General features: G+C 36.5%; 1 protein-coding gene across 6 annotated transcripts in view; it reads right to left on the bottom strand.

Annotated features, from left to right (window-relative positions):
* The window catches only part of RELCH (RAB11 binding and LisH domain, coiled-coil and HEAT repeat containing), a 74,661-nt gene that overhangs the window by 10,122 nt on the left and 45,539 nt on the right, over positions 1–19,000 (bottom strand). For 3 of the 6 annotated variants that reach the window (XM_061449293.1, XM_061449296.1, XM_061449298.1), the window contains 12 exons: positions 14,459–14,530; positions 13,532–13,672; positions 12,716–12,880; positions 11,686–11,833; positions 10,056–10,212; positions 9,391–9,514; positions 8,273–8,321; positions 7,722–7,801; positions 6,810–6,916; positions 6,089–6,188; positions 1,932–2,014; positions 936–999 (listed from right to left, as the gene is read on the bottom strand). In XM_061449293.1, the coding sequence (XP_061305277.1) occupies positions 936–999; positions 1,932–2,014; positions 6,089–6,188; positions 6,810–6,916; positions 7,722–7,801; positions 8,273–8,321; positions 9,391–9,514; positions 10,056–10,212; positions 11,686–11,833; positions 12,716–12,880; positions 13,532–13,672; positions 14,459–14,530 (1,290 nt within the window). Of the gene's footprint in view, positions 1–935; positions 1,000–1,198; positions 1,282–1,931; positions 2,015–6,088; positions 6,189–6,809; positions 6,917–7,721; positions 7,802–8,272; positions 8,322–9,390; positions 9,515–10,055; positions 10,213–11,685; positions 11,834–12,715; positions 12,881–13,531; positions 13,673–14,458; positions 14,531–19,000 lie in introns of those variants that run through there. The other 3 variants (XR_009742668.1, XM_061449295.1, XM_061449297.1) reach the window with 3 other exon arrangements.

The raw sequence follows: 19,000 nt of genomic DNA, 5'->3' as shown, positions 1-19,000 counted from the left end.
TTATAATCAGTGCAATGGATACAGTAATTTTTGTGTGGTAACAAAACAGTATTCTTCCCAAAATGATTATAGGCATGCATTCCAAGCTACAAAATTGTAACTTATCCATCTTCCAAGTACTTATGAGTCATCACTGACTTCTTATTCACATTTCCTCAAACACATTCTTTTAGAAGATGTTGAAATTACAGGAAGAATGCAAGCTCTGCAAAAAGCTGCAAGGACTTCAAGAAGAAATGCGATTGTACAGTTTTCATCTAAAACAAAATACAGTGTATCTACTGCTTACAGCAGAATCCTGGGTGCCTTTTTCAGGATTCTGAACTATTAATAAAGAATTGCATACCTATAGTACCCTTAAGGATTACTTCAGTTATGTCACTATGATGTCTTTTAATGCCATCTTGAACACAATGGGCTAAATCGGAAGATGACAGGAACTACTTTAGAAGAGACTTGTGCTCTTCTAAAGTAGTTGGAAGCCAAGCAGGATATCGTAAAGCATCTTGGTAGATGAATCCTATCACATCTTTTGGTTAGAATTTTAATGTAAGACTATTCTATTTGGAAATAATGGGCTTGAATTTCTCAACTCTACTGGAAAATGTTTTTAAAAATAATTTGAGCATGGGACTTCCCATCTTCTAGCATAGGCCTCCCCCTCTACATATTTGGGTTAATTTGTTTATACTTGGTTTGGTATTTAGAGGAAATGTTTTTATTAGTTACAAGAGGGTTGGGTTGTTCCTCTCCTCCACGACCACTGAAAAACTGGAAAGCATTTTGGAAGAGAATATAACAGGAAGAAATAATTTATAAGCTGCATTTTTTTCCTTTCTCCAAGTTCGTTAATATATTACTGGATTTATGGATTTCTAAAAAAATCACCCACTTCTTATGCTACAAAAACAACAGCCTGAGAACAGGTGGCTCACCTCCCTCTGAGTTACAGTTTCCATGATGGTCCCAAAAGCAGGAATTGTTGCAATCCTTACTGAACTACAACAGAAAAATAGAGTCTTTTAATATGTGTGAAACATTAAAAATAAAATCAATAAAAAATAAAGCCAAATTACAAAATTAGTAATTTTAAGTTACATTAGTTTCTAGCAATGACAAAACAAAAAAAAAAAGAAAAAAAGAAAAAGCAGATCAGGAAAAAGACAGGATTAACTCAAGGTCTCAATCTGAAACTCACAATTCAGGATCACTGGACAAGGTAACAAGGGCCGGAGCAACCCGCTTGTCAACTAATGCTTCACTCATGCCTCGAAGAGTCAGCTGTAAACCAGTCAACATGCAATAAAAAATGGTTTGGTAAACTTGAAGAACTAGGTTAGCTGTGACTGAGGATAGGCAGGCAGAGTCTTGGGGTTTTTCTTGGTTTAGTCACCCACACAAGGCATTAAAATGATTAAAACTCTACTCATGCTGTAGCATTTATTAGTAAACCTGTTAGTGAGGTTAGCAAAGCATCCCTCCATAGCTTGAAAGAAATATCACATCAGAATGTCCAGGAAATTAAGTACTATCGTTGCCTATCAGAAATCAGATTCAGCCGAAACTGTTCTGTAATTTTAGTAATGCAGATGACATTTAATTCTGCAGTAGTAAAGCTGATGGCATTACAGAACACATTACTATCCACCTTTCTCCTAAAAAATGATATAAGCAAATTTCACAACTGAGAATATGATTAAATATAAGAAACCATAAACACTGAATGACATTAAGTTTTCTATTTAGAGTTTATTCAGCAGTTTTACCCAATATCTAGGCTGAAATAAATATTTTAATTTGTGAATTATTTAAAAGTTACATTTGTTTAAAAATATATTTCTGTTCAGCTAACTTAAGAAGCAGAACTGATGGTTATTTCTTCCTAAGTATTAAGAGGGATGCTAGGTATGTAAGGCAGTCAGAAAACTTACATTTCAGGGTCACTGGAGAGAGTAATGAGAGCAGGAACAACTCTCTGAGCTACCAGAGTTTCATGTACCCCCTTCACCAACAGCTGAATGGTCGGAGCAGGGGGGTATCACAGGTGATGCACACGGAAAGAGTGAGCACAGTATCATGGGAAGAAGAACGGCACGACCAAGAGAGAGGAAGAAAAAACACAAAAAAGCAAACCAAAATTAGAAGCTAAGCAAATACTGCTACACTAGTGCTTCATATATGCAAAGGCATGGAGAAAGCTGAAGTGGTCTAGCAGTCAGCAGAAACCTAACAAATTACACAACGTGATGATGTTTTCTCTATTTTCAGCTGTTTTAAAACTTGAACTCTCAAAAGTTCTGCAAATAATTATGTATTAAAATACTAATATAATTCTATATTATAATTATGCATCATTAAATACTAAAGTGATGCCAATTTGAGTTTGACAGTTTAATTTAAATGCTGCTACTAACTCAAGAGAATTGTATTTATTATAGTAGGTGGCTTTGACATGAAAATAGATGTCTTTAGGCCAAATGCATGTAGTTTTCCCCATCCTCAGTGATACCTTTCAGACCTTGTATAGTGTGACAAACAGCACCTTCCCAGATGCCATTAAGCCTTCCTTAAAGTCATTCAGGACTGTTTTAGATTGAACCACCATCCAAGCGGTATGTATGCAAAACTTCCCAAGTTTCCCTTGCTGGTCTATGCAAGTAGAAAATGGATAATCTTGTGATTATCCATGATATGTATTTCAACAAGTCTTTCTGCAAACTAAGGAAGGAGATTTATTTGTTGCAATACATCCCAAATGTTAAAATCTGAGATCACAGTGAAATTTATTATCAATAAATACGTGGAAATTGTTTGAATTTAGATGTTCCCAGGTGATTTTTTTTTTGCAGTACTTATACAGCTATACATAAGCACACATTTGCTGCATATGTAGCAGATCCCCTTTAAATGCTTTCAACGTATCAAAACCTACAATTTTTCAAAAATTACAAGTTCCAAACTTTCTTATTTTCAAGAAAACAGGGTGAGTTTTTTGTCTGCGTTAATAAAAAATGGAAAGACTTGATATTTCCATTTTGTATCTCATGTAAGGAAGTCTGCATATATTTGCCAGTTTTAAGAGATAAACATAAAAAGCTTATCTGTAGTCCCTGTGAGAAATCTGAAATGTCATTTGATTATTTATCTGCAATCTAATTACTCAATTTACATCATAAACACAAATTAAACTATGCTTTTCACCCCAGCAGTGTAACAAAAGAACACATAAGATCCACAGGACACAGGGAAATCAGTAGCTGCCAGTATAGCGTGCAGTACTGAAAGCAAGCAATATTTTCTCTAACTAGAGAGGGTTTTACATTCTGCTTTACATTTGAGTGTTCCTGCTTACAAACTCTGAAATTAAACCAAAGTAAATTGTGAAAGACTGCAAGGAACCTGACTTTCCAGAAGCGTTCTATACAAAGCAGTCATTTTCATTAAGCAATATTTCTCTGTGCTCGTACGAGCATGCATGCATATGTGCACACATGCAGAAAACATATTGTGGCCTTACAGATAGTAACTGGAGGAGGAAGAATGGGGAGAAAATTGTTAAGCTGTGTAAAAGTACTCGGAGGGGGACAGCTGCAACTTCCTACACTATCTACTCAGAAACTATTAGGGATGCCAGTTCAAGTACTACATTTTAACATCAGTATATTTCAGGATTATTTGCAGTGGCAAGAATTTTAAGTGCTGATGTGTTGAGCTTATGGGCTAACTCTTCAAACAGCTGTTAAGGACATAGCTCACTGTTTGACTATGATGAACTTACTCTCATATATAGATTTACCAGTCTTCCCATTGCTTAAAATAGAGTATGCTTACTATTTTTAATTTTGAACAAATAGGGAACTGAGTTTTCTTTACTAATCTTAATTTTGAGAAAAGCCTAAAGGTAATACAGTGCTTTGAAATACAAAATGCTTGGGATTTGTAGAATTATCAAACAATTCAGAATGATCTTGCTACATAACTATGTGGACTGCCACACTTCTAATTATGGTAAAGCACGGTAAATACCATTGTTCTGTTTTATAGAAAATAAAACATGCTTTATAATTCAAGTGTTATTCTGAAGATAAGTGTCCCTAGCCTTGAACCTAAACAAATCAGTGAAATTTATAACTCAACTATGAGCTTCACGTTCAAACCAGCAGCAATAAAATCCATTTGCATCAACATTCAAATGGGAAACTACTGACTGAAAACATTAACACAGAAGCAACAGAAACAGCTGGATGGGCAAAGCTGCGTAGCAGCATGTTAAGGTTACAGTGGGACATACAAAGCAAATTTTTACCCTGCTTTGAATTCTCTAGACCAGTGTGTAATAATTACTTATGCACACTACACCTTAAAAATGGTAGCACATAGCTTCCTGCTCCTGAAGGAGAGAAAGGATAGAATGACTCCAAATCACTTCTGTGTCCTTCCACTCCTTAACAGGTTTGGTAATGCAATCTGGTAGGCCCAAATCATGGCAGTCTCTGTGCTGCTGTACAGACCGACCACTGTGCTGCTTTAGAATCTTTATAGCTCCAAGAGCTGTCCTGCAGGTGACAAGCTATTTATTACATTATCTAATTGCTGGGCTTTGCCATTCAGTAGCCTCTGAGGTGTCAAATTCCTTGAATGAAGGAATCTTCCAAAACTGAGGTGACTTCCCAAATTTACGTACTGCCATATATGCGTACCATGGCTACTAAGTAAATGGCACTATAATACTATTTGCAAAAGAGAAAAGGGTCTTCAGCACAGTTGCCTATGCTTTAGTAAAAATTCACCTATACTAGGCAAGAAGCAATCAAATAGCGTGAAGGTCTGCCTAAAAATAATCAACATAAAGTTGAATTTGAAAAGAAGCTGCAATCAGGACAACAAACAGCCTGCTGTAAGTGAGGTTTTTCACACATTTGGCTAATGCTTATTAAAAAAATAATCATTAAAAAAGTGTGTTATTACAAATATAAAATATAAACACTTTACTTGTTAAATTAAAGGAAAAAAACAAACAAAAACAACAACAAAAAACCCAAAGCCAAACAACAACTCAGAAACAGTCTAAGGGTAACCATGGGCAGGGACACCTCCCACGAGACCAGGTTGCTTAAAGCCCCTTCCAACCTGGCTTTGAACACTTCCAGGAATGGGGCAGCCACAACTTCTCTAGGAAACCCATTCCTGTCACCATTTTTGTAGTGAAGAATTTCTTCCTTTAATCTAAATCTACCCTCTTTCAATTTAAAGCCATTACCCCTTGGCTTAAAGATTGTTTACTGCTTATCTGCAATGACTTGCAGAGCTACAGCAAAGAACACTAATGGTTAAGTGTTTTTTTTTTCCTAGGCAAATTTGAGATTTGGTTTTGCAGACAGATACAAGGTTGAAGCTTCAGCCAGAGGTTCACTGCAAAGCTATCCAAATCAGTCAAATGTAGAAGAAACACTGAGAACAGAAGAAAAAATAAATGGACAGTGATAGCGTGATTACAAGTATGTCTAACGTGCAAAAAAAGTAATCTTTGTTCAGCAAGTGGAGTATGTCCCAGAGTTTTTGTATATGCCCCTTTTAATTAACACTTGATGAAACAAAGGCATGATACGGAAATAAAAGCAAACTTATTAGTTAAATGAAACAGTTATCCTGAACAAATATATAGCTATTAAGGGAAAGATGAAGCTGTCACCTAGTGGCAAGTAAAGTAATCGTAAAATATTTTAATTCTCACAAAAAATACAAAACTGATTAAATGTTTTTACCACCATATTTGGCAACAATAGAAACTAGTTTGAATTACCATGCAAGTGTATTGTACAAGTATACACAAAAAGGACGGAAAACTGCTTATTTGTGAATTAGGCTACTGATGTGTTGAATAGCAAAAGCAACAGTTTATCTACAGATATACAGAAAAATGTGCTGTTGATACAGAATACAACTGCACCACAGCTTCGTGCTCCATCACACAGTACACAACTTACAGAAGTTGTAATTTTTAATGCAACAGCATTATCTGAATCACTGTTTTTAAAAATAAACTCTAGTTTTAAAAAGGTGTAAAAAACGTTTGGATAACACTTACCTCAAACATTCTAGCAGCTGTACATCGAACAAGAGCAGAAGTATGGACAACTCCATACCATAAGACTGTTAATAGCAGCTCATGATAAGCTGGGTTTGCACTAAAAGAAAACAGTTGAGCAATCAAAAAAACCCACCTCAATCCCAAAGAATGAAGCACAACCAACAACACCTCCCAAATCCTGAATATGTTCTTGCCTACAAAATGCAGTCTCTAGAATTCATTACTCAAATCGACTCCAACTCCTTTCTGAAGGATACATAACATTTATCTAATTCTGAAGGACATGCAACATGCTGCTGTCTAGAAAACATGCTGCAATTTGAAGTTCATTAAAAAAAATAATCAATAACTTTAAAGAATATAATTTTCAATACATTATGACATTGAACTCAGTGCAAATACATATTTAGAATATATCTTACTATTACAGAAAATACAAAATTAATTTCCATTTTATTCTCGATGGGTGATTTTTGCAGGTTTGTTGCTTTTGTTCGGCCTTTTGTTTGGTTGCTTTTTGGTTTAAATTTCTGAATTTTTTACAACTACATTTTTAATTTGGAGATTAAAAGTTTTAATTTTGTGAAACACCTAGGAATAAAAGCAAGTATACTCCTTTTTCACCCAAAGCATCACAGTTATTACAGACAGATTAGCAGGTTTTGATAAAAACTTCTGATGTATTTAGATCTAGTCAACTCCAAGGTATACTCTTTACCCCAGTTCCACAAAGGAAGCTTTCAGGCTATCAAGAGGAGCATGGGATAGTGAAAGCATGGTCATTACATCTTCTAAGAATCCAACTAACAGTTTGCGGTCTTCTTCCTGAAAGAAAAGCATACAATGTTTAATGTAGTAGAGGTATTGCTGTGGTTCTGATGACCTACAGCTACAAGAAAGGCAAACTATGAATGAGAACAAACTAGATTTAGCCTTTAACAACCTTTTCATGAACTTCAAAAATGCGGTTTTAACTACAAGAACCTTTCAAAGCAAACACAAACCAACACTGTATTTCATCAACTAAGCGCATACTCTTGCATAACTTATTTGAAGTGGTTTACTAAAGAAACTTTAAAGAAGAGGACTTGAGCACTTTCATGGCTCCTGACAGTTTGTGATTGCTCACAGTCCTCTAAACATCTGTGAGATGAAGAAGTATATACTTTTTTCCTATAAGCTATATATATGCCAGTCCATAACTGCTGGTCACTGGAGGATTAGGTAGTATTATTTATGGAGCATTTCTTCTAATACTAGGTAACACTGAAATTTTAAGACTCCAACTATGCTGCCCAAAATCATGATTTACCTACTTATCTGTTTTATGTATTTCAGGAAATTTTTCAAATTTACATTTGCAGGGGTCAGAGTTTAATATCCAAGAACCCATTTACGGAATAACATTAATATTCCTGATAAAGGCACATAGAAGCATATCATCTAAATTTAGTGGACAACCTTACAAGAAAACTTGGCTTTTAAATGTGTTTACAGCTGTCTACTTTACCAGGTATCTTCAAAGCACAAGAACACTCTAAGTTTTCAAAGAAAACAGTAAGTGGGCTTTGGCAGAATATTTTTTTCATATTGTTATACATTTAAGAAAGAAATAGAAAAACAAACCTACCTGAATATAACATGTAAGGACCCCTGTTGCATAGATGGGAACTGTGGCTTTTGTTAGCACTCCGTTACCTGCTGTAGAATCTAATGAAACACAATGAAGAAATCAGCTTTTATATATACATATATGTGTATATGTGTGCTTAATAGATACTATGTATTTTTATATATAGAAGGTAGATGTGTGTGTTATAATGTGTGGCAAAATTGTACCAGTATTATAATAATACATGTGTGTCTTATTATAGTCACCTTTTTTATATATACATGAAGAATTTATATACATATATATATGCATATATACACGCGCATACATGCTAAAATAATGTTTATGTGGTATTTGGATTTGAGATTTTATTTGTACTTTACACACATACACACAATCCACAGCTTCAGAGCATTCAATTCAGATTAAGATTAGATTTTCAACATTTCAGGATAACTTTTTCAGACTGCAATTCTCGAATTTGTTATCTGAACAGGAGATTGACATGTTTTCTTTTCCAGTTGTGGTTTAAAATCAATTTTTATTCATTTGAGTGAAAAGCTACTTACCTATGTTTTCCTCAGACAGTCTTAAGATTTCCTGGAACTGTGGTTTTACCTATACAAAGGATGATGAATCCCATGTAAGAAAACCTGTTACCAGTGTCAATAAATTTAAGAGCAAATTAAGAGTAAAAAAACCCCAATCAACCAAAAAAAAACCAACCCCAAAAAAACAAACCAACAGAAAAAAGACATTTTGAAGGTACAGAAAAAAAAAAATCTTTTAGAAGCATAGCCAACTTTTATGAAAATTGAAAGTATTACATGAGAGCATGATAATTTCTACTGAGTACCCTCATTGCGGTAGCAGTATTTAGCACTCCTGATACCAAAAGTTGAAGTCCCTTGGCAATATTCTTAGCTGGGCTTTAGAGTATACGGTTTTACATGGGCGTGTGTGTGGGGCGAAAGATTTTTGCTTTGTATTTTTGCTGTCTAGTAAATACTTTCCTCCGAAACATAGCTGTGATAATCAGTATCAGAACAGTTTTATAGAAGGAAGGGTTTTAAAGATAACTTAAAGAAAGGGCTTTCAAAGACCAGAGACTGGTTTAAATCTCTCTGGAGGCAGAACATAATGCTAACTCTGTTCTGTAATTTTAGCTTTAGGTAATCTTGTGTTTTACAGTTTGAAATGTTTGAATTATATCCAAAAGTTATTTTGTTAAGAAACATGACGTATTTCCTTGACAAAAATATTCAGATATCATCTATGTAAATATTTGGGGCAGGGAAAGCATTAATTTTAAATTTCCAATCAAGTACAGGCTAGAGTACTTATGTACACCACAAATAGTGAACAGTGTATTGTTTTGAAGGAAATTTTTAAATCACTAGAACTAGGATGGATCTCTCCCACTGTCTATGCCATTCACAAAGCAATATGACAAATACAATTTTGTTGGGCAAGACAAAAAGGCCATTCCAAAATGGTCAAAACCCAGGGCCTTTGTATCAAAAGGATACAAACAAAGATTTAATAATAGCAGGCTTAAATGTACTTATGGAAAAGTATCAGTGTGTCATGCAAATATAAAGTGCAGGTATTCAAACACACTGCAATTATGGAGACTATATATATTATCAGGTGCCCTTTTTGTAGAATATTTAAGATAATATCTTACCTTAGTGTTTGTAAAAATCTTTCCAAATGTCCTACAAAGTCTCCAGAAAAATCTAGAGAACTCATGGACACAGGCAGTTGATGCTACATTGATCTTGCCAACTATTTCTATAAGCTGTGGTAGCCTAAAAATAAGGAAACAAAACCATATTAAACACTACTCCAATCCTTCGTTTCTATTCACTTATATTTGCATAGATTTACTGTTTATATTGATAAATACATACATATACACACACGGAGCACTACTGTTTTTTATGAAATTATGTACATGTTCTGTACAATTCCTGGCCCTTGAAGAAAGCAAGGGTTTAAGTGCCAAAAAAGGGTGATCTATATTTTCAAACTCAGTATTTTTCATGAGATATTCAGAATACAACAATCTTCACTTCAACAGAGAATTGACTACACGCTAGTGCAAAGATGAAATAAAACATTTTCTGGAGCAAGAGGTTACTTACAAGTTCTGCTAGATAGCTGGTATTTTCTGAATAAAATCAAAGTCAACTCGGTATAAAAATAACACCATCTAAAAAAAGTCAAATTCTTAAGCACAATCATACTTAAAATTCTGCCATTTAATAATTGCTAAAAATAATCATGCTTAAGAACTATTAATTTTGACATATTTTAAAATAAGAAATCATGAGATACAAATGAACTCACAGCTGATTAACTACCCATAGCAAAGTCTCCCAGCCTGTGGTACCCTCATGTTCTAGCTGATAATCATACAGTTGCAACAACACTGCTAATTGTTCACGGCTTCCAATGATGATGGCCACATCCTGAAGAGGCGATACGGGTCGGGGAAATCTAGTGACTGTAACAGCAGGGAACAAGCAATCATGAACAAAAGAAGATGAAAATAACTTAAGAGGTGATGTCAGCAAAGATAGCTAAGTGAGTCTGAACCTCTTTACTGCATTCTGTGTAAGGTTATGCAATTGCTTTTTAAAAATCTGTGAGTTAAATCCATCTCTGAAGAGATGGAATAGCCCTCACTTAAAAAGGGAAAATGCTAGTACAGGGAGATTATAGAACTATCATCACCAGCATAGCTTCTACTAAGGGCAAATGTTGCCTGACCAACCTGGTGTTCTATGATGACTAAATCAGTGAACAAGAGAAGAACTACAGATGCCACCTTCACTCAAATAGAGAAATATGCATTTGATGGACAGACTTTTTGTTGGATAAGAAATTGGCTCAATGGTTGCATCAAGAGAGTAGTGGTGAGAGGCTCAGTGTTTAGATGGAGACTGGTGATGAGCAGTGTTCTTCAGGGATCTGTGTTGGGACTGGTAGTTTAGTATCTTCATCAACAACAGAGAGTAAGAGTGACTGCACCCCAGCAACTTTGTAGGCAACACCAAGCTGAGTGGTACGGTTGACACGCTTGAGGGATGGGATGCATTCAGAGGAACCTGGGCAAGCTCAAGTGTTGGGCCCATATGAACCTTGTGAGGTCAAATGCAAGGTCTGGCACTTAGGTCAGGGCAAGCCCTCGTAACAATACAGGCTGGGGATGAAGAGATTGAGAGCAGCCCTGAGGAGAAAGACTTAAGGGTGTTGGTTAATGAAACTTAACATGAATCCACAAGTGTGCACTTGCAACCCAAAAAGCCAACCATATGCTGGGTCATAAGAGGTAGCCAACCTTATGCAGTACCAAAGATGTTGTTGTTGCTTAACTTCTTCGCTGAATAATATTAAGTATACGCTACATGAATTGAGCATAATAAAAACAATGCTAGTATAGCAGAACTTCAATGTCCACATATTTTAATGGTCTCAAATGTTTTTTTGGGGTCTTGCTTTTTATTTGTAAATTATTCTCTTCTGACAATTCATTTAATTAATGAGGTGGGGGAGGGAGTGAGGACTGGCAAAATCTACTTCGTATATAAAGGCTGAAGCAGTTAAATGATTAAAGTGCTGAATCTATAAAAAAAATATTCACAATATGAGAGAAATTTAGGGAACCTCTTTCTCTGTACTTGTTATATATGAAAATACAACATAAAGAACAGGTGGATTAGAAAAAAGGCTTGGGGGCATAAACAGTAAGGCACAAGTCCTTACTGTACAGTGTGCTATAAAAAAAAAACCCAAACACATAGATTCTACAACTTATGTTTGTGTAGTAACCTTAAATACACACAAACCCAAAGTAAATCTAGACTATGGACTACTTCCTGAAATTGTTTCTTTGCAGTTGATAGTGGTTTGAGGTTTGTTGTTGAATTATACTTTAATTTATAAGAATGCCACATACCAGAAATTAATAATTTACCTTCTATTTGTGGTACTTCTCCCTGAAGTTTAGCCTTGCTTGTGAAAGGCGCATTCTGTAGCACCAGTGCAAACAGTGAAGGAATCAGTGACTGAAGAGCAGACAGATACATGTGGAGCTTATGCTCATCCAAGCCATGCTCTCCTTCCTGAAAGAAACAAGATAGTTAAAGTTTTCAGTTTGCATAATCTGTTGCTTAGACATGTATTTCCTGGCAAGAGATCAACAAATCTGTGATGAGTTTCTACACAGACACACTAATTATATAGTAATTTATCCCAACCACAAGCTTACTTTGTGTCACCATCCGAATCTCCTTGTCACCCTTCAGTCACTTCCACTCTAAAGATTCAAGCAATACAGCCTCTAGCATTTAGTAGTTCATATCAGTGAACATATTGATATTCTGAAAGAACATTTTCCAGCACATTTTCAAAATAGGAATCCTTGGTCTCTGAGACCAATGCCTTTTAAAACCTGAATAAACTAGTTGCCTGTATTCTGAAAACAAGCATCTTGGTTAAGCGTGTTAGACTGTTGATACCCTATTTTCCAGGCCTTTCCACGTATCTACCAAATCAAGTATGCAGACAAACTAGCTCATAATTGCAAATGACCTAACTAAACCATTCAATTCTATTTTGTTTAATAAATATTGCACTTTATTAAAAACTACACTATGTGACACTTAAACCAAATTTAAATAAAGGGCAAATGCACTCAGAATAACACACCATGTAGTCACAACCGCAAGCAAGCGTTTTCTGAACTGCAGTTTGATCATTAGGTTATAAGGCAAAAACACTCTTAAAGAGGAACACGTTTGGTTTGGGCAATTTTGGTGTTAGGTTTATTTCCCTTCTTCCCAAGGACAAGTAATAATTACAGAGTTACAACAAGAACCTCCAGAAAATCCCCACCCCCCGCCTTGGGTAGCAATTACTTACCTTTTCTATATATTTTAAAAAGCCTGCTTATATAATAAAGACACAAAGAAAATTCTCCAATGTGGAAACAGCTGAACACATACCCTGAGCAATTTTTCAATTTTGTTAAGCAGTGTAGGTATAAGATGGAATTGTAAATTTCCCAGTTCTGTTGTCCAGGCAGCATAAGCAGGTAAGAATACCTGATGTGTTGCGCTAACTACACGTTCTGAAGGGTCTCCTAAAGCTGAAAGCAGCAGTTCAAAGCCCTGGCAAAAGACAATAAGGAATGGAATTAATTTCCCAACATTTATATTGAAGTCTCTCACACAAAACATGCATGTTAAAAAAGAGTATAATCAATTTTTGAAACTTGACGCTAATAAAAATAAAACAAGGTAGTACATGAAGCCTTTGAACATGTATTCCCACCTCATCTACAAAGGTAAACAGTAGGTGGTTCAACGATCCTGCTAGTACTTTGCAGTCAACTTACCAGAATCAGTACAAACACATTTTATCACTCCGCCTTCAAAAACTCAAGGACAGGATTCAAAGTTCTTTGTTTTCACACTTACCTGAAACATTATTGGGCAGTATTAAGTTCTATTACAACTTAGCAGGCTTTACTGTAGCAGACAAATTTCTGTTAGCAAGTGATGATATCAACCAGCTAATAGCATGTGTGGGCAATTAAGTGGTATGTTCTTGAAGCAAATTATGAACTCCTAGAGAAGCTTCTGTATAATGCTTATACCTTAGGTTGCAATGATACTTGTTAGTATGCGTTTTCTTTTTGTTCCTGGTGATACAATAAAAATCAACATTCATATACACATCAACATCTACTGAAATATTAGGAAAGATATGAAATAATTATATAAGACATTTTCTACGTACAAATCAAAATCATATTATACCTGTTGATATTTGTCTGGATCATCAATATATCCCATAATGATGCCAAGGCTTTTGATCACAGCTTCTCGTACCAGATCTGCCTTATCTTCCATTAGCATTTGCTGAAGCATGGAAAGTACTAATGAACTACGAATTTCTTTCTGTTTGTAATCAAGAAACATACTTGTTAAATCCAGTGAAACAAGAAATGTGGGTTTATATCAATTTTTGTAAAATCATTTGCACATCTATTAGTGCTCACAAATAAAATCCCTTCCTCCAATCATCGATCCCTTTATGAATACTACAGTCACAGTAGCCACATCAGAAGATGAATGAATATAAAATGTCAGACTCATTAGAAAGCCTTTTGTCCTACTAAGCACAGAACTCGGGTCCTTTCATTCATATGGAACCAAAAGTAACTAGGAGCAAAACACTACTACAGGGCTAGACTTAAAACAGAATCTTTAATCACTGCACTGGTAAATTGGAGAAGTGCTTGTTTTTTTTTAAAAATGTAGCTTATTTTCCCCTTTCTCTGAAGCTTCCAGCTCACCACTGACTTAATTTTGCTGCTGCTTCTGACTGACAGAAGTATTCATGGAACATTCCATGCTGTCTGAAGAACTCTGCTATTGAATGCCAATTTTTTTGAGAGATTATTTCCTCTGTTGGTCTTAACTATCTTTAATCTTCACTGAAACAAAGATGATTTTTTCAGAACATCCTGTTTTAAAAGACATTTTATAGCTAGATTGACCTGTATTCCTTTATAGTGACTCAATGTGATTTACTGAATCTCACGTGAGATATAAAGTAGAAGACTGACTGCCTATGCATAACATACACACTTGGAAATATTTAAAATTATAAAGGATGTTTTCATCACACAACATCACCTTGCTTTCACTAGCAAAGCATGTAGAGGCAGTATCGATACTTACTGGTAGGTAAGGTGCTAGAGCTCCACAGGATTCTGCTACCAGTAGCCGTCTCTCTGGGTATTTGTGGTTGATCTGGTAAAGAGAAACAGAATGGTTATTTGCTTTGCAGTAACCAGCATTTAAAATGTGGTTAGAATGAACTGCAACAGAGAAATGCACCTTTTTGATAAACACTGACTATGCCTGTAAAAGTTGTATATGGGTACTAAGCAGCCTCAAATTGTTGCATTGAGGCACAAAGGCAAGACTTTGTCTTGTCCTATAAAATAGAGTTTCTAGTAAGAGAAGAATCGGAGAAGCATGGATGTATATGCAGTAAAAAGAATGGCAGAAAGCCGCATATGGGCTGCTTTGCTTTAAAGAATATGCATAACTTCTGAGCTAGCACATCATGGAGTATTTTGTGTTGCGTAGCCCTTCCGGACCATCACTCCTCTAGGAATCACACAAGTGCCCTCTAGTGTTCTAAGCCAAGCAGTGCAGTGTAGCTGCCTACATCTTGCGCAACTGAGGTCAAAATATGACCCACATACTAAGCCAAGAAGTACTTGCACACTATTGAGGTTCTGCCCAAGTCCAGCATAAATGCGTCACACCCCTAAAATGTGACTGAAAACAGCTCCTATTCCCAAGAACCTCTTGATCCCATGCTACCTCCCCTTTCCACTCAAAAGCTTTTTGAAAACTCTTACAAATTTAATATTGACACTTTGGAACCAAGTTTGCATCCCCATGGAGTTAGCTTTAACAGGCAGCATAATGGTTGTACAATGAAACATGTGACATGTTTCAATATATTCTGTAACAAAAAAACAAAAAGAAAACAAAAACAAAAATGGTGAGAGGGAAATGTGAATAGTTTGATCCTGTCAGATAAAATAGGATATGCATGTTGTGAGATTACTTCTCTCTCTTGCTATGCAGTGCACAGCCTTGATAAGACAACCACCTTAACACAGAAAAAACAAAGGTGCTCACTACCTTCTTTGTCTCAGCCTTTACTGGGAAGACTTGTCTTCAGTAGTCCAAGATCCCTAAACCCCATGTGAAAGTCTGGAGCAAGGAAGGCTTACTTTGGCAAAGAATTATCAGATTAGGAAACATCTAAACAGATTGGACGTACACTGATCTGTGGGGCATGATGGAGATGCAACCTTAAGTGCTGAGCAAGCTGGCGGATGTCACTGCAAGACCACTCTTGACAATCAACAAAATGCTGTGGCAATGGGGGAGGGCTCCTGAGAACTGGAAAAAAGCAAACATCATTGCTATCTTCAGGAAGGGCAAGACAGGATTCAGAGAAACACAGGCCAGTCTATGGCCATTAGTTCCTAGAAAGGTGCTGGAACAATTAATCCTGGAAAGCATTTTCAAACATACAAAGGACAAGAAGGTGGTTGGGAATAGTCAGCATGAATTTATCTAGGAAAAAACATGCATGACCAACCTGATAGCTTTCCAAGATGACTGGCTCAGTGAACAAACCATGAGGAGCAAATATTTTTATGCTGACCTCAGCAAGACTTGATACCATTTCCCATAACATCCTCATTTGCAGATTGATGAGGTCTGGACTAGGTAAGGACAGTGAGGGAGACAGAAAACTGGCTGAACTAATTACAGACTCAAACAGTTGCAGGTGGGGGCCAGTCCCCAGTGGTGCACCCCAGGGGTTGATTCTGAAGCCAACAACAAAGATGTGTAACATCTTTATTAATGACCTGGATGACAAGATAGAATGCACCTCAACAGGTATGCCGATGACAAAACTGGAAGAAGTGGATAATATGCCCAGACAGGTGTACTGCCATTCAGAGGTACCTCAACAACCTGAAGAAATGGGCAGTCACGACCCTTATGAAATTCAAGAAAGGGAAGTGAAAAGTCCTGAACCTCAACAGAAAAAAAAATTTCTGTGCATCAAGACAGACTGGGGGCCAACTGGCTGGAAAGCAGCTTAGGAGAGAAGGACCTGGAGGGCCTGACAGATACCAAGCAGAGTTAGCAATGCACTCCTTGCAGCAAGGAAGACCAATGGACAGCACCGAGATAAACATCACCAGCAGGTAAGCAAAGTGATTATCCCTCTTTACTCAGCACTGGTGGACCCCATCTGGAGTGCTGTGTACACTTCTGGATTTCCCAGCTACAGAAACACATTTTATTGCAAGTCCAGCAGACAGACATGAAGATGATTAAGAGACAGCGTAAATGACATATGGGGGGTAGGCTGAGAGAGTTAGGGTTGTTTGGTCTTGAGAAAAGAGAACTCAAAAGGGATCTTATTTATATGTATAAAATTAATACCTGTACCTATCTGCAGAGATGTAAAGAACACAGAGGTGCCCAAAGAAAGGACGAGAGGAAATGAAATACAAAAATTTCTATTTTACTGGGAGGCTGGCCAAATGGAACATGTTACCCAGCGATCTTATGGAGCCTCCATCTTTGGACATACTCAAAACCAGACTGGTCTTGAGCAACCTGCTTTAGTTGACCGTTTTAAGTTGACTTGGACAGCAAGATGTTCAAAGGTCCCTTTCAACCTCAGCCATTCTGTGGTTTGCTCAATTCTACCAGCTTAAGAAAAACTATAGGTGAAGACAGAGTAACAAAACAACTTTGGACAACTTCTTGTCTTTATTTCCACAGCACAATGAGCAATGGTACCTGACCACTGATGTAGTATTAATGTCTTTAACTTTCTCACTGTTCTGATCTGGAATCACTGAAATCGCAAGAGCAAAATGTGGCAAAAATAATTTGAAAGAGACTTAAAAGGCAAAAATCATAAGCCTCAGGACTGAAGTCTCAGGCATTGGAGAACAGTCTTTGAGCATGTCTATTATCGTTTGCCATTCATCAGTAGGCACTTGCAATACCTTTTTTGGAAGAATGGAGATTTCATAGATGAGAAATATTAAAGGCGCACAACAGGCTGCTTTAATACCTGTAGCATCTTTGACTTATGTGCCATCTTCCCAAATGCAAATTCCCTACTGGTAACAGAGACACACTTTGCCTTTTGGTGCTTTGCCTTCCTGATAGAAAGAGCAAAGACCTGTTTTAACTGGTTGAGGTGGACCGGTAAGACAGTATAAATAACACCTCTGATACTGTGAGGACACACTGACATGCTGGAGTGTCAAGACTCAAGTTTCTTCAAGGCTTGTGTTCAGGGAAGATTATTAGCCTTTGGAAACCTACACAGAACTAATGTTTATTACCATTTCTCTTCCTTTTGTCTTTAAGAAGCAGTAGTGCAATTTTGGAAGCCAATTAACTGGTCACTAGCTCTGAAGGAACTTTCAGCATTCAGAGAGCCTTGATCTAAACTCGGATGAGCCACCTACTAAATTTTAGCTGCAAAGAGCAGGTAGAAAGATTACAAAGACTAGCCAATAACTCTGAATTCCAGAATGTGTGGATGAAAATGCTCAATCTTCTGAGGGTCCAGACCTTTGCATCTGTAAAAAGATTTTGACTGGAAACTAACTGCATGAACGCTTTCATGATTAAGGCATCTACTCAGAAAATGTAGAAAATTATGTATATTTGAGTTCCTTCTACAAATTCAGTCTTATGACAATGAGATTCAGCTGGTATTTTGCTGGATAAAATAATGACCTGCAAACAAAGTCTGGCAAACTGCATTAAATAAATGAATGGTGACATATGGCTTGGCAGCCTGATACACTCTATTGTTACAGTTGGACTTGTTTCTCTTTTGCATCAATTAGCAAGAAACTGGTATGGTGAAGATGTGCTCTTACTGAGGTGAGACTGTTCTGTTCTTTTTTAAGCACTGCTCAAATTTCATGAGAGGGCCTAAGAAAAAAGTGATTATTTTGTGTTCAACTGCTATTGACGTGAGGACTTCTTTTAATCTACAGATACACCAGGCACACACATACTAAGTATTTCTATTGTCAGAAAGCATTAATACTATTTAAGTTTGGACTTTATTGAGAAACACAGATGGCTGTGTTATGCAAGAAGCAGTAGAGAATTATTAGACCAGAAAGACTGTACCATCAAAGCAAAACCATATCACTCTGTCATATTCACTGTGTTTTAGGCAATGACGAACTCGCTTTTCTTTCTTATGCTAGGAAAACACCATGCATTTTCACCTCAACTCATGTTGTTCTTATGCCTCAGATGAAAGCGTAGCAAGAGCATTTCAGTTTGGTTGGTCAGTTATTCCTATTAACTTAGAATATCTGTGAAAAATGTCACTGTGACTCTAGAAGTCACATGTAAACTTCATTCTGATCTTACAGGTGTAAAATCATGCCCATCTACAGGGGACCTATTTCTGACTACTCTGATCTTTAATTTTCTGTGTAAGAATTTAAACTAGCTGAAATGTGGACAGTGCTCCAGGGACATAATACAATATAAAAATCAGCAAATGAAATCTTCAAATGAAAATGGATTTTCAACAGTCTGGAAATTACAGTACAAACTATAATGGCACCTACCTGGCAACAGGTTAGGCAACAATGATGAACATGTGCATATCTACATTTCAATACAACA

Source organism: Pezoporus flaviventris, unplaced genomic scaffold (genome assembly GCF_033815535.1).
Source record: "Pezoporus flaviventris isolate CSIRO_AGI_PZ_B2104156 unplaced genomic scaffold, CSIRO_AGI_Pfla_v1 ptg000007l, whole genome shotgun sequence".
Classification (NCBI taxonomy): domain Eukaryota; kingdom Metazoa; phylum Chordata; class Aves; order Psittaciformes; family Psittacidae; genus Pezoporus; species Pezoporus flaviventris.
The sequence above is the reverse complement of the archived record's forward strand: the minus strand, read 5'-3'. Positions and strand labels throughout refer to the sequence as shown.